This window comes from Oreochromis aureus, linkage group 15, assembly GCF_013358895.1.
Source record: "Oreochromis aureus strain Israel breed Guangdong linkage group 15, ZZ_aureus, whole genome shotgun sequence".
NCBI lineage: Eukaryota > Metazoa > Chordata > Actinopteri > Cichliformes > Cichlidae > Oreochromis > Oreochromis aureus.
This window is the reverse complement of record NC_052956.1, coordinates 39,980,643-39,994,456: the sequence shown is the minus strand read 5'-3', so window position 1 is coordinate 39,994,456 and position 13,814 is coordinate 39,980,643. Positions and strand designations below refer to the sequence as shown.

General features: G+C 42.6%; 1 protein-coding gene across 1 annotated transcript in view; it reads left to right on the top strand.

The window, feature by feature from the left end:
* The window catches only part of LOC116333102 (cadherin-2-like), a 101,412-nt gene that overhangs the window by 50,483 nt on the left and 37,115 nt on the right, over positions 1-13,814 (top strand). Inside the window, exons 4-10 of the mRNA XM_031756253.2 lie at positions 1,859-2,032; positions 5,406-5,561; positions 8,537-8,681; positions 8,799-8,971; positions 10,892-11,029; positions 11,403-11,588; positions 11,876-12,129. Of these exons, the coding sequence (XP_031612113.1) occupies positions 1,859-2,032; positions 5,406-5,561; positions 8,537-8,681; positions 8,799-8,971; positions 10,892-11,029; positions 11,403-11,588; positions 11,876-12,129 (1,226 nt within the window). The remainder of the gene's footprint in view (positions 1-1,858; positions 2,033-5,405; positions 5,562-8,536; positions 8,682-8,798; positions 8,972-10,891; positions 11,030-11,402; positions 11,589-11,875; positions 12,130-13,814) is intronic.

The window sequence follows — 13,814 nt, the reverse complement described above, 5'->3', positions numbered from 1 at the left end:
TTATCCAATGGACGTGTGGAGTGAGACGAACAGGCGTCACATTTGCAGCTCGCCAGGCTCCACATGGCTGCAAATCCTCTGTGTTGATGTGACGTATGGAGCCTTTGACCTTTGCTTGTTTTGGAAAAGTTAGACATCACCGTGTTTATTAATCCCTACAACGTTAAAGTAGATGTCAGAATAATCAGAGACATGGCAGGAAACGGTACTTTGTGTTGTCCACAGAGTCAGCTGTTGGACTAAAAAGGATAAGCAGCTGTATTCATTGAGATCAGCTGACAGAGTTGAAGACTAAGTTGTGAATCAGCAGACGGGTGTTTCTAATGATCTGTTCTTGTTTAATTACTCATCAGCATCCCTTCTTCTGTTGCTTCACCTGGAAACCTCTGCTGAATGATCATAGAAAGAGAAACCTCCTACATCAAATATCACAGCGGTGAAAATGATATAGAGGAACAAATTATAGAGTGAAGTGTTATACAGATCTACTCAGACAGTGGCAGACTTACATGAAGCCCAAAAAACAGCAGCTACATAATTATCATATAAATATGCTGAATTACACAAGTGTAATTACAGCGTGGACTCTGAGCCGGCTGCATGAGGCTTACTGGTTCATGTTCAGACTGCTGCAGAGTGCAAAACAGCCCAGCACCACCAGTCCTGGTACTGTGCGCCTCTCTGCCACCAGTGTCACACAGGAGGCTGTGACGGCGTGATGTTGCTGGGCGAGTGGTTGGAAAAGTGAGCAAGGAACCTGAAAGATGAAGAACTGACAGGCAGGACACACACACACACACACACACACACACACACACACACACACACACACACACACACACACACACACACACACACACACACACATACATATATATATATATATATTAGAGTAAGAACAAAAACTATAAAACTAGAGGACGCGTTGAGCACTAAAGCTGGTAAAGCTGATGAACGATCTGCCCGAGATGAGCCAGCCTCCATAATGTTGCACGTATCCATCGCGTGAGTCACACGTCCTCTCTGATGCTCTGTTTCATTTATTTTCATCCCATTCAGACATTTCCACTCCTTTCATATTTTTTCGATCGAGTTTTTAACTCCACACATATCAAATCGTTGTTTTATAAAACAGATCTCTGTGTGAGACTGCATGTTGCTCCTACACAGACTAGTTGGTTTTTAATGAGAAGAGAAATAAGAAGAAAGTATGAATACACTGTCTTTAACTTTTCTTATTCAGGCATGGGGTTTTTTCAGTGATGTCAAATCAATTGTGTTTGCTATAAAAATAACACAGAACAATAAATCTGTTTACTCTTTGACCTCAGATGATTCTTTGCTCTGCTGGCTGGAAATGATGCTTCTGTTTATTCAGTTAGTGCTGCTAGTGATATATTAACATAAGTTATTGTGCAGTGTATCATATGAATCCATCGTACTCTATGTCAGAGTATTCTTGGTATAACATTTAATTGAATCAGGTCCTGCAGAGAGTAGCCCTCCCCATCTCCAAGGTCAGGGGCTGCACGCCTCCTGTGCAGGTGCATTGTGGGAGAGTAAATGAGAGGCTCCTTACTTTTTTTCTTATCATCGTCTGTGAGGCCTGCAGTGTCACTGCAGATCTGTGGCTGCAGAGGACACACACACACACACGCCCACACATGGTGACAGGTGGTGGTCATTTATCAGGCAGACTATAATGAGAGCATTAATCCAAGCCACTGGAATGAGGTCAGAAATACCCTGAGTCACCGAGCCGTCCCCGTGCTCTGCTCTGTGTGTGTGTGTCTGTGTGTGTGTGTGTGTGTGTAACCCTGAGCTGAATATACACAATGCTTGTTTACTGTCTCTGCAGGTAAAGCCCAGTGATGCAACACTGACTCAGCAGGTACCAGAGATCTTGTTTCCATGGCGCAGCGTGGTTGTCAAAGGCGATGGTACTCTGAGGCGGGTGAAGAGGGACTGGGTCATTCCGCCTATCAACGTTCCTGAGAACTCACGAGGACAGTTCCCTGAGGACCTAGTCAGAGTAAGACACACACACACACACACAGATACACAAAACAAGGCCTGTCTTACTGTGGCTGTGAGGACTGAAGAGAAGGAAGAAAACAGGGAAAACAAACAGGAAATAAAGCAAAGAGCAAAATGTCACAAAGTCTGAAAAAGATAATCAAATGTGACTCAAATGGACAGCGACAAGAAAATAAAGCTAATGAAATACCCAGGAAACAGGATCCTTGTTAGCCTGTTTCAACAATAAGCTAATGCAGGCTGACAGAGTACTATAGCAGTTAGCAACTATGCAACAGCATCCTGTATATAAGAGATGGATGTAGTGATATAGTTTTTGATGTCCATGATGGTATGGCGATGATAATCCTGCTGATATTTAGTGTATGATGCTATCAGCCAAGCCTAGCCTGCTTGGTTAGCAGGGTACGGCCATAAATGTGCAGCTGCATCTCAGAGCAGTGTTTCCCACGAGTGTTAGTGTTTGTGGACCAGAGGAGGGACACAGACAAGAACATGTGTGGATTCAACTTTATCCTCTGAAAATATTTTATTTTCCAAAAGCTTTGTGAGATATAGCTAAACAATAAACCAGCTAGCTCTCAATGAGTCTCATATCGTGTGGTTTAACTTCAGCTTCACTAATGAGCTCAGCTGTCTCAGATTCCTGTCTGCCACCAAGCAGCTGACGTAGTACCAGCATAGCTGCAGCCAGTCGGACACTCGAGACAGGAAGCAGCTAGCTGGTTAGCAGCGACTGAGCTTTAAGAACAAAAATCATCCTCTCAGGGGGAAAATTAAATAGCAAATGCTATAATGACTTTCTAAATACATTCTAGTTCCTGCAACACTGAAGCCTTTATGGGTGAAGCTAAGCACACATATGCCTCTTAATTATAGATAGACAGATACCTGCTGAAAGATCGCACACTGGAAACACAAACTGAATAATCAGTACAATCAACCAAGCCGTAATATTTCTCACATAATTGCATTGAAATATGCAAAAGGCATCAGCAGCACCTTCAGTTAAGTGACTGACATTACATGTCATTAGAGGTGTGGACTGTGATGACACCCATCTGTCACAGCAGCCCCAACAACATCAGCTTTCAGGTGGATCACAGAGAAATTTACCATTAATTCACAGAATTTACCAAATATGATAACAAACTTTTTCTTAAAGGGTAAAAGATGTAAGTTGGTCTAAACCGGAGTATTTTAATAAGAGTCTGTGGGGAATCACTGGAGTCAACCTCAACTGGTCCAGAACAAGAATTGGACTTCCTCTCTCTTCATTTCTCAGCCCTGAAGGCTGGAGCTTGATCGGAAACTTGAAACACTTAAAGGGTCACATCCAGTGACCTCAGAGCCAATCAGAGATGTACAGCGGAGCAAGACCATGCAGTAAATTTTAGAGCAGACATGCACGTATGAACAAAAAATGAACTCAATGCTAATGCAGACATCTATGAAGAGTCCAAATGTTATGATAAAATACTACACTAATGCTGAGTTAGATAAGTGTGCGGTGAAAAATGAGTAGTATCTGTGCCTTAAAAAGCACAAAATAAAACTTCCCAAGGTCCATGTAGAAATATATTGAAGCTAAACAAATTCTGATGCTGACTTTCTTCATTCTTCAGAAACTAGTCTTCTTCAGCATTCTGGTTTGAACGTGAAGCTGGATTAGTGTCTGTCGGGCGTAGGCTAGTTTAGCTGTGTTTGTGCAGAGGGGGCAGGCAGGGGAGCTGCACTCGGGGTGCAGAGGTGGACCATTGTTCATATTCAGATAAAATTGGTTCTTTTTTAAAGGAATATTTTCATTAAAAAGTACATTTTTAATTTTGATCTACAGAGACAGTTTCAGTGGTTTAGTCAGGATACGAGCATTGTTCCTACAACAAAACATCTGCAGTGCTTTCTCTACATGTTAGCAGACTTCACTTTACAGTCAGCTACATTCTTTTCATGAATCACTTCTTTTATCAAAACTAATAAGTCCCAAAGCTTAGTAAGAGATACAGTATCCATCATCTAAACTCTACGCTTACACTGTTGGCTTTCTGTGGGCTGCAGGAAGAGATGAGGCTCTCTCTCTGTTCCTCATGAATCAGGCGTAGCTCTACTTCCTGTAACCCGATGACCTTTGAAAACCTTGTAATAAATCACTTTAGTTACTTTTAACAATGACAGCCTTGCAGAGCAAACAGCCTCCACACATAATACGTAATTATTATGAAACCAGTTATGCAGCTGTGACTGCTGTAATAGAGATGAAATAGCTACAGAATGACAAATGCAGCTGCAGTGTTAGCAGAACTATGTGATGAGAGGCCTTCACTTTATCGAGTCGGAGTCTCAAACTCACACTGGTTTGATCCTCAGGGAGCCAGACACGTTGATCTATAATCTACTTTTTTTAAGTGTAAAGAACTGTGAGTCTGTTCTAATGTTTTAAAGCAGAACACAAACAGCTTCAGACGTTTGAAGCAAAACATTCTTACCAAATGTACATTCAACCTCAGAGCAGCAAATCTGGCATGCTGACTGTTTGGAGCTGTGTATATGTAGGAGATACAGTGCTGTACGGTTATATGTGACCTTTGCAGGATGTAAGACTACATATCAGTGCTGGTCCATTTCTAAATGTAACTTTAGGAAAAACAGCAGGTAGATATCTGTGCTCTTTACTACACAGTGAGCCGTGCAGGTGGAGAAAGAGGCAGCTCACCTTTCAGGCTGAATTTGATTTGTACATGAATCATTTATTCTTTGCTTCTGTTTGAATGATTTTGATGAGTGTTTTCAAACGTAGCCTTCCCTCTGGCTCCGCCCACTATCTTAGCATTATGCTGTTGTCTCTTTAAAATGCATTAATTCGGACACGTCTTCATCTTTTTCTGACACTTGTAAACACGCGTGTGTGCACGTCGATCTTTGCAGCACCCCCACACTCTTTAATGCCGTGATGATGTGGACAATGTGCAGGATATTGAAGGTGCTCCAGACATCACAGTTTATTTTAGCTTCACCTCAAATCACATTTCCTTTCCTGAGCCGCTTCAGGCTCCTGCTGCGTGTTGCATGTGCAAGCCTAAAGTCATCGTGACACACAAGACACATCCAGGTCAAACTCACAAAGTTTTGCTCCACTTGTGGTTTTATTATATTCTTACATTTAAAAAAAAGATGGCAGTCATGCTCAGCAGAAAGAAACAGCTCCCAGAATACTGTGACAGCAGCAGATGCTCACAAAGAACGTCGACTTTAACATAGAAAGTTTGGTTTTTAATGCAGATTTGCTGTTATTTACCACCTTCACTGTTCTTCCCGCTCTGCCTTTCCTGTAGTAAATGCTTCCCTTTGTTTTTCTGTCTGTTATTTAGATCCGCTCAGACCGGGATAAGAACCGAATGCTGCGCTACAGTGTGACAGGACCTGGGGCTGACCAGCCTCCCACTGGGATCTTCATCATTAACCCCATATCAGGCCAGCTGTCGGTCACCAAGCCTCTGGACAGAGAGCACATCTCCAATTTCCACGTAAGACTGTGGGCGTGACAGCGAAGGTCGAAGGCAGCGCAAACGATGCATGCTTTAGCGATCAGTGTGTTAGCTCCTATGGCTGCATGTGAAACCGAGGTCTGTGATTAATATGCGATACAAACATCTGCAGCGTTGCGTCTCGGTTCCTTCTTCCTTGTTGCAATCCGTTGCCACGGAGCGTTTATTCCGTTCTTGCATGGTAGATATGTCGTAGTGTCAGTGTGTGCTCTTCAAAGTGTTTTCTGTGGCCAGCCAAAGATGGGCTCTTTAAAAGTAGTAAAAGTTTCACCTTAGATTACATCAAATGCAGTTTAACAGTAACCCTAACACTTGTAGGACCTGCCTCTGGAGGCATGAGTCCCAGTCAGCACGCTGCTCTGTGTCATCCCTCGCATTTTCATGTTATATCTGTGCTGTCACTCTCTCCTGGATTTATTCTCTCTCATGCAGAGATGATGAAGAAATTCCTTTAAAAAAGCCACTTGGTGTTTGCTTACTATATCTGCTACCGTCACAAACAGCTCCGAGAGCAGAGTCTAACCTTTTGATCTGTAGGAATGCACACACAACTCACACGGGGGAGTGGAAATCTGGAGTCGCAGCAGGTTGATTTGCATTTAAGCTGTCTGATGAATATTCATGTGATTGGATGTAGTTGTCAGAGCTAGGAGCTGGGATTGGCCTGCATGTTTATTCATGAGGGAGGCTTTGGCTCTTTGAGAGCCTCATACAGATGCACTGTAAAGGAATGCCTTATCAGGGCCAATCAATACCTATATTCAGCATCTTTGACCACATTATGCTGAATAAATACATCACATATGCACCTGATTTAAACTAAGGCCAAAAATAAAACAGATGTTTGATTTTCAAAGTTGGAATATGTTCCTTGAAAAGTTGTTTTTCAAAGTTTTGTGTTAGCTTTGATGGTTTTGATCTTTGAGCAGATTATTTAATATTAATTACAAAACACTGTTTTGTAGCTTTTATTCTCAAACCTCCAGAGATTCATTCAACTACACAACAAATACATATAGGATGTTTTCTGCAGCTGCTGGTATAAAGTTTAGGCTGCATACATGTTATTCTAAAGTACACTCAATCATCCCAGAGCATCTCCAAATTGTGCACAGTTTGGTCTTTGGCAGATGTGCCGTGACCCACCAGTATTAGAATAATAAGTAATTTAGGGGCCTCTTTGGCTTCCTGAACCACAGCTGCCTCTGCTAGAATCACTGTTAGCTATTTCATTCATTAATTATTCTTTAAGGCATTTGAGAGGATGATATGACCCACTCACTGGTGCAAAACGTTTATCCAAAATGAAGCAACAAAATGCATTAAAATTGCCAGGAAAGGAGTATTTGTGTAACAGGTGTGCAAACTGTATTGTGCACAGCGTGGTTGGTGCAGCCTGGGCTGGGGGCACAAGTGCATGTGGGTCAGTGTGTACGTGCAGTTATGAAATTAATCTGTTCATAAAAGTGAAATGTTTTGCAAAACCAAATGGTCACAATAACTTTTTAAGTTGTTAAATGTAATGTCAGTGCAGTGTGAGTGTAATGTGAGTGCAGTCAGAGGTTTTCCAGCAGCTGCATTATTGGGAATCTAAGTTTATTTCAGATTCAGTCACTAAATTATGTTTTTGGGCTTAAGATAAAATCATAGTTTGAATTCAGATGAACCGTTTCACAACATTAATGGTGCACAAAACAGTGACAGCTACCCAGTTGTGTTCACATCCAGGCACACTATGAACCTGTTGCAGAAGCAGTGTGGGACTGTTTGATGCACTGACACTGGAATATTGCTTTCAGTATTTTTCATTCTTGATCCAAAACTAGTTGCTGGGTTACTGTTATGTTTTTTCCAATGTACACAGTAAATGTTTGTCACAATGTGACAAAATGTCAGAATCACTGTTAAAAGAGCTACATAGGAGAAACATTCCTGTTATAAATATAATAATAATTCATATTTTGTGTAAGTCTTTTGTGATTTATGGTTGCCTGAAGTCTGGGGCTCATAGAAAGCCATCAGGCTCCTTGCATCTTTGCTGTGACACACACTGTTTCATGCAGACTCCTTGTTGTTGGATTTCCCAGCTTCAGTTTCATCTTCAGCAGGTGGACTGCAGTTTAATCAGACTGAGATCAGGTGACTCAGCCAGGTTATTCCACCTTAAAAGCTCTTTGGTTGATTTATCCATTTCTTTAGGATCATTGCCCAGCTGACCGATGAAATGTGCTCCAATAAGGTTTTATGCCTTCAAATTAATGTGTACAAACACAACACTTCTGTCTAATTCTGCATTCATTCAGCTGCTTGCTTTTGTGGGTGTGGGATATCCACTGGCAGCCATGCATGCCCAACCACAACCTAGCCTTAGTGGTTCTGGTTTTGTGTTGTACCATGGGGTTTGTGCGTGTGCTGCATCCTCAAAGGTTCGAGCCTGAAGTCTTCTCTTGATCTTTAACAAAGAAACATGTCTGTCTAAATCCTGCGCAGCAGTCTTGAATTACTCTGCAGCCATGGAAGGGATTTTCTTCACCATGCAAAGGTTTACTCCTCATCCATACACTTGTACGACTCTGCTGCAATATTATTTAACATTTTCTAGTTTAGCAGTAATCACCAGTTTTGTCAGATTGTTGGCAAATCTTTTGACCTCTCAGCGACATAGTTTTGCTTTTTAGCCCCTGCAAGATAAAACTGCACGGTAACAGCATTCAATCTAAACTACATGTGAGCTCTTTGTTCATGCCTTAGATCCATTTATTAGCTGAGTTCCATGCTATATGTGCACTTGTGCTTCCTTTAACATTGTGGGCTGTTTCGTTTATCTCCTGAGGTCTCTCAGAGCACTAAACTCTCGTAATTAGTCTCAGTGGAAGGAAGCAGTTTATTACCGTCTTCACCTGTCTCTCTCCTAATAACAGTATGTGTGTGCATGTTTGTGTGTCTGTGTATAGTTGCGAGCCCACGCAGTGGACCTGAATGGGAATCAGGTGGAGAACCCCATCGACATCGTCATTAATGTCATCGACCAGAACGACAACAGACCAGAGTTCACTCACAGCATCTTTAATGGCTCCGTCCCCGAGGGATCCAAGCCTGGTACCCACACACACACACACACACACACACACACACACACACACACAGAGTAACTTTTGGATTACATCATCCCCTCGCTGGCATATGTGCGCTGACTTGCTGTGTGCTTCCCTGCAGGATCCTTCGTGATGACGGTGACAGCAGTGGACAAGGATGATCCAAAAACTGCCAACGGGATGCTGAGATATAAAATCCTTTCCCAGAATCCCCAGAGCCCCTCCTCCAACATGTTTACCATTAACAACAAGACTGGTGACATCATCACTGTGGCGGCAGGCCTTGATCGGGAGGTGTGTGTGTGTGTGTTAAAGGTGGACATTTTCTGATGCTGATATCTGAATCCATATGGAGCAGCTGCGTCTCAGCCTGAGTGTGTGTCCAGCCTGCAGTGTATCCTGCAGCATAGAGACAGCTTTTTTAAAGTCTTACGTCAGTAGAGCCCACTGAATTCCATCTGTTGTGAGGCCATGCTATCTGCACGCCAGCATTAATAGTCACTGATGAAGTCTGTTTTTAAATGTACCTATTGTTCTCATTCAGAGCTCTGTATTTTAGCCCGTCTGTGATTCGCAGTTCAGATTAACCCTGTTTACCTTATAAAAGCAGGTGAGCTGAGTCTCTGTGCCAGCAGCCAGACCTGCATGGCTGAGATGACACCCACCGTCATTGATATTAATTATTAACTCTGTAAGACCCGACCCAAAGAAACAGAACCAGAAAATTCAGATTTTTTGGAACTGAGACGTTTATTGACCCTGTCATGTTGTGTACGATATATTTCTGTTATATGTTTATTATATATGCTGCACGGGGCGAAGAACTGTAACAGCTATGATATCTGGAACCAGAAGCCGTCATTGTCGTGTAGCGTGTAACCAAATTCCAGCAGCTGCACCTTCAGATGCAACAACGAAGAGCAAACATCTAAACTGCAAACATGAAAATCGCTAATATGACACATATATAAAATGTACCATGATAAGCTAATGGAGACACTTCAGAAGGAAGCCCCACAAACAGTGAACTGCACTGGGAGCCAGTGTAAGGAAGCCAGGCAGGAGTGTCGCAGCTGCGTTTTGAACCATCTCTAATTCTTGTGATGTTTGTGCCTTACTGAGTCCAACTTAGAGCAGAAACTCAGTCTGGATGTGATAAAATCATGAACCGTAGTTCCATCGTAGCTAAAAGTCATAGTTGCAAAATCTGCACATGTTTGATATAAGAAGCAAAAATAAGACATTATAAGCTGCAGAGAACGAGACAGTTAAACTGGAGGGCAAACTGAATCTGGGCACACTGGGGATTCATCAATCACCGCTAAAGCTGCAGCTGTTATTATAGTACAAAAAGTAATTGACAAAGTAATCTGCACTCCTCTTTTGTTCACAGTCAATCAACCAAACTTTATTTGTGTGGCAGCTTTCGTGCAGGTTGCTCTTTCATAGGTGACTGACGAGCCGATGATGAGGTAACACAGACAGCGTCATAATAGAGAGCAATTAAAAACAGAATAAAAGCTTCATCACAGAAACTAAAAAGAAAAAATATGCAATAAACAAGGATCGACTGAAGATTTTAAAAGCCTGAAAAATAGCAGAAAAATCCAACTTTGCAACATAGAAAGAAGAAAATGAGGCAATACAGATGAAGTAAACTATAAGCCATGATGATGAGGTCCATTTAAGTATACATGTGAAGATTTCAGCAGTTTAAAAGTCTCCATCACCTTTTACACTTTGATGGATGTGAAGCTTAAAAGTTTATTCTTTTTTAATTTCAGTTTAAAGAAAAAGGATGAAACTCGAAGTCTAAACATCATCTCACTGTCAGGTGATGTGTCAGACTAGCTGCAGCTCAGTTATAGTGTTATTATAGTGCATTCTGTAATTAAGGTCTGAGATACATTAGCAATCAGTTTTAGAAAAAGGATCAGCAGTGGGCTGCCCTAAAAATCAGATTATTGTGCTCTCGAAAGCAGAATCGGTCTTACATTAGTACAGGGAGTGAGTGTGAACCAATCCTGCAGTCATTATCTCTCCGAACATTATTTGTAACTAGCACTGACTGAATCATCAGCTATAATGGTGATTAGACAAAATGACAGTCCCCTTGTCAAATGGTTTTAATTAGATTTATTTCCAAGTCATATGATGCACAGTGGGACGCTTCAGTCTGCAGAATAAGTGATGCTTTCTGTTCTGTGATTCCAGAAAGTCACGCAGTACACCCTGATCATCCAGGCCACGGACATGGAGGGGAACCCCACCTACGGCCTTTCCAACACTGCCACCACCGTCATCAGGATCACTGATGTCAATGACAATGCTCCAGAGTTCACCACAGAGACAGTAGGTCCCCACACACACACACACAGACACACACACACACACAGACACACACACACACAGTATGCTGGCTCTGCATCAGCAAACAGGGGCGAGGCAGCGTCGTCTAAACGACACTAAAGCTCTCTGAGCTTTTATTGGCAGCAGGCAGATGGTGGAGGAGTGAAAAGCCAATGAAACATCCAATATGTTTATCCTCCTCAGCTGAACAGGCTGGACAGGAAGGAGCAGTGTTTGTGGGAGATGTGCTCTTTATTTTCAGATGCAGCGCACTCGGCTCTGAGAACTGTTTGCAGCAGCAAAGCATTGTTTGTTTGTAATGTTCACCATAGTTTTGCATATCGCTGTTCGAGTCATCGAGTCTCTGCTCTTTCAGTTCTTCGGGGAGGTTCACGAGAACAGGGTGAACGTGATCGTCGCCAACCTGACCGTGACAGACAAAGACCAGCCTCACACTCCGGCCTGGAGCGCCGTGTACCGCATCATCGCCGGGGACCCCACGGGACGCTTCTCCATCCCCACCGACCCCACCACCAACGAGGGCCTCCTCACTGTGGTCAAGGTGTGGTTTGGATGTGCACAACATGCACACGCACACAAATACACACGAATAAAATGCAAATTCTCAAGACTTTAGTTGCCTGAAAAATAATGTTCTCACAGAGCGATCTCAAAGTAGCAGCTGTGCTCGACTATCGGTGTAGTCGGTTTGTAACATCCAGAGAGCAGAAGATCCCTGTGATCGTGATGTTTGTACTGTCTGACATGTTCCAGAGAAACATGATGGTTAAGGTTGCACGTGTTGAATTTCCCTGACATCGGGTGATCAGCATCACTCTCATCCTGCAGCCCATAGATTACGAGAGCACCCGTGCCTTCATGCTGACTGTGGAAGCAGAGAACGAGGTCACGCTGGTCCGCGGCATCCACTTGCCTCGTCAGTCCACGGCAACCGTCTCCGTACGAATCCTGGATCTGAACGAAAGCCCGGAGTTTCGCCCAAACCCAAAATCCATGAGGCTGGAGGAGGGTCTGTCGGCCGGGTCCATGCTCACCACTTTCACTGCGCAGGACCCCGACCGCTACATGAGACAAACTATCAAGTAAGAAACTCCTGGAAACTCCGTCTTTAGAAACCTTTCATTTGTGCCAGTGAGGTCGAATTACAGCACTAAAATAATCCTTAAATATATAATTACAGTTTGTAATTTAACTATAAACTGTTGAGCAGGTTTAAGTAGAGACGTGAATGTATGTTTCAGTGCAATTTGATAAGAAGAACATTTAAATATGTGGAGCCTTTTCATTATTTAAATTAGTCTCACATCTATTAGAATAAATTGTGAAGTCAATGTCAGTGACTGTCATTGAAAAATGTGCCACTGAAAGGAAATTAAAATCTGAGTAGAATGTAATTCACCCTCCAACATTTATTTATTTTTTATACATTTATTCAGTGCACATCTTCATTCAGTGAGATTAAAGCAGAACGAGTCCTGACGTATTAGCTGACGTGCTCGTTCTTCACCGTGTTTTAGAGAAAATACGTCGAGTAGGAAACTGAAAAATGAGTTTATAAAATGTATACAATCATGGAATGTTGCCAGTTAGACACAATTTTAGGCTATTTGATCAAAAATAAGACAAATGTTGCTGTTTGCTCTCCTGCAGCTCACATAGTCGTCGCATAGGCGTGGAGGGCGTGTACATGTGAGAGAACAAAGAAGGAGGCACAGCACTGCTTCTAACCTTCTTCCTCAGAAATCATTTTACTTGTAAATACATCCAAAGTCCAAGCACAGCCATTATCTTGACCTCGCACACGCGTGTGTGTCTGTGTGTGCTGTGTTTGCATATCTTTGTGGGGACCAATGGCGTCCCCGTCAGTGTGAAGGCTTTAGTTTTAGTGTCAGGGTCAGGCTGTGGTTAGGTTAGGCATTCATCATGTCAGGTAGATGTCCCCACTTAGACATGAAAACATGATTTTTGTGTATGAAATCACAAACGTCTGAGGTAATTTGATGACGAATTGCAGAATTCAAAATTATAGGTTGAACACTGTGTGAAGATTTACCAACTTTAACAGCTTTTCTGAAACAGCTCAGAGTGACGTACACCAGCCAGTGCACCGCTCAGCGAGCAGCAACACTGAGCTTTCACATGTGTGACAGACATCATGTTGCTTACTCTCTCAGCATGAGGTTTGTGAGGCATTAAAAATGTGACCATCGTCAGAGTGAGCAGCAGCTCCCCTGTGACAGTTTTCATTTTCTTCTGCTGGTCAGGTTTCATTTTAAACTCATTAAGAGAATTGCATCTTCCATCTCTCGCCACTTTTCAGTCCCTGTTTTCATATAAAAGCTGGATTTTGTTATGAGTGCAGATGCAGGTTTCAGATGCTGCAGCACTCATCCAAACGCTCGGCACAGCAGAGCGCAGAAAGCCTGCAGGACTGATGCTTTTGTCCCAATCCTTCTTTCTTTTACATCCCACTATTTGTTTCTAAATGTAGTGCTGAAGTCTTTGTAGCCTAGCAACAGCCAATAGTGGACGCACACTGTGCTCACAAAAACACGCACACACACATAAAGCGAGTGTGTTGTGCACTGTATAGAGTGGGCCAGCACAACCTTTTTGCTTTTTTTATTTGCTTTTTGTTGCTGTCTGTTGTGTGCGTGCTCCTCCATTAGTCATCTGTGCTCTTCTCCGTTTTATCTCACCAATTACAAACATACTAAATGGATAATGTTCCCTTTCATGCCTGGTTCATGGTGACTTTTTGGCTGAC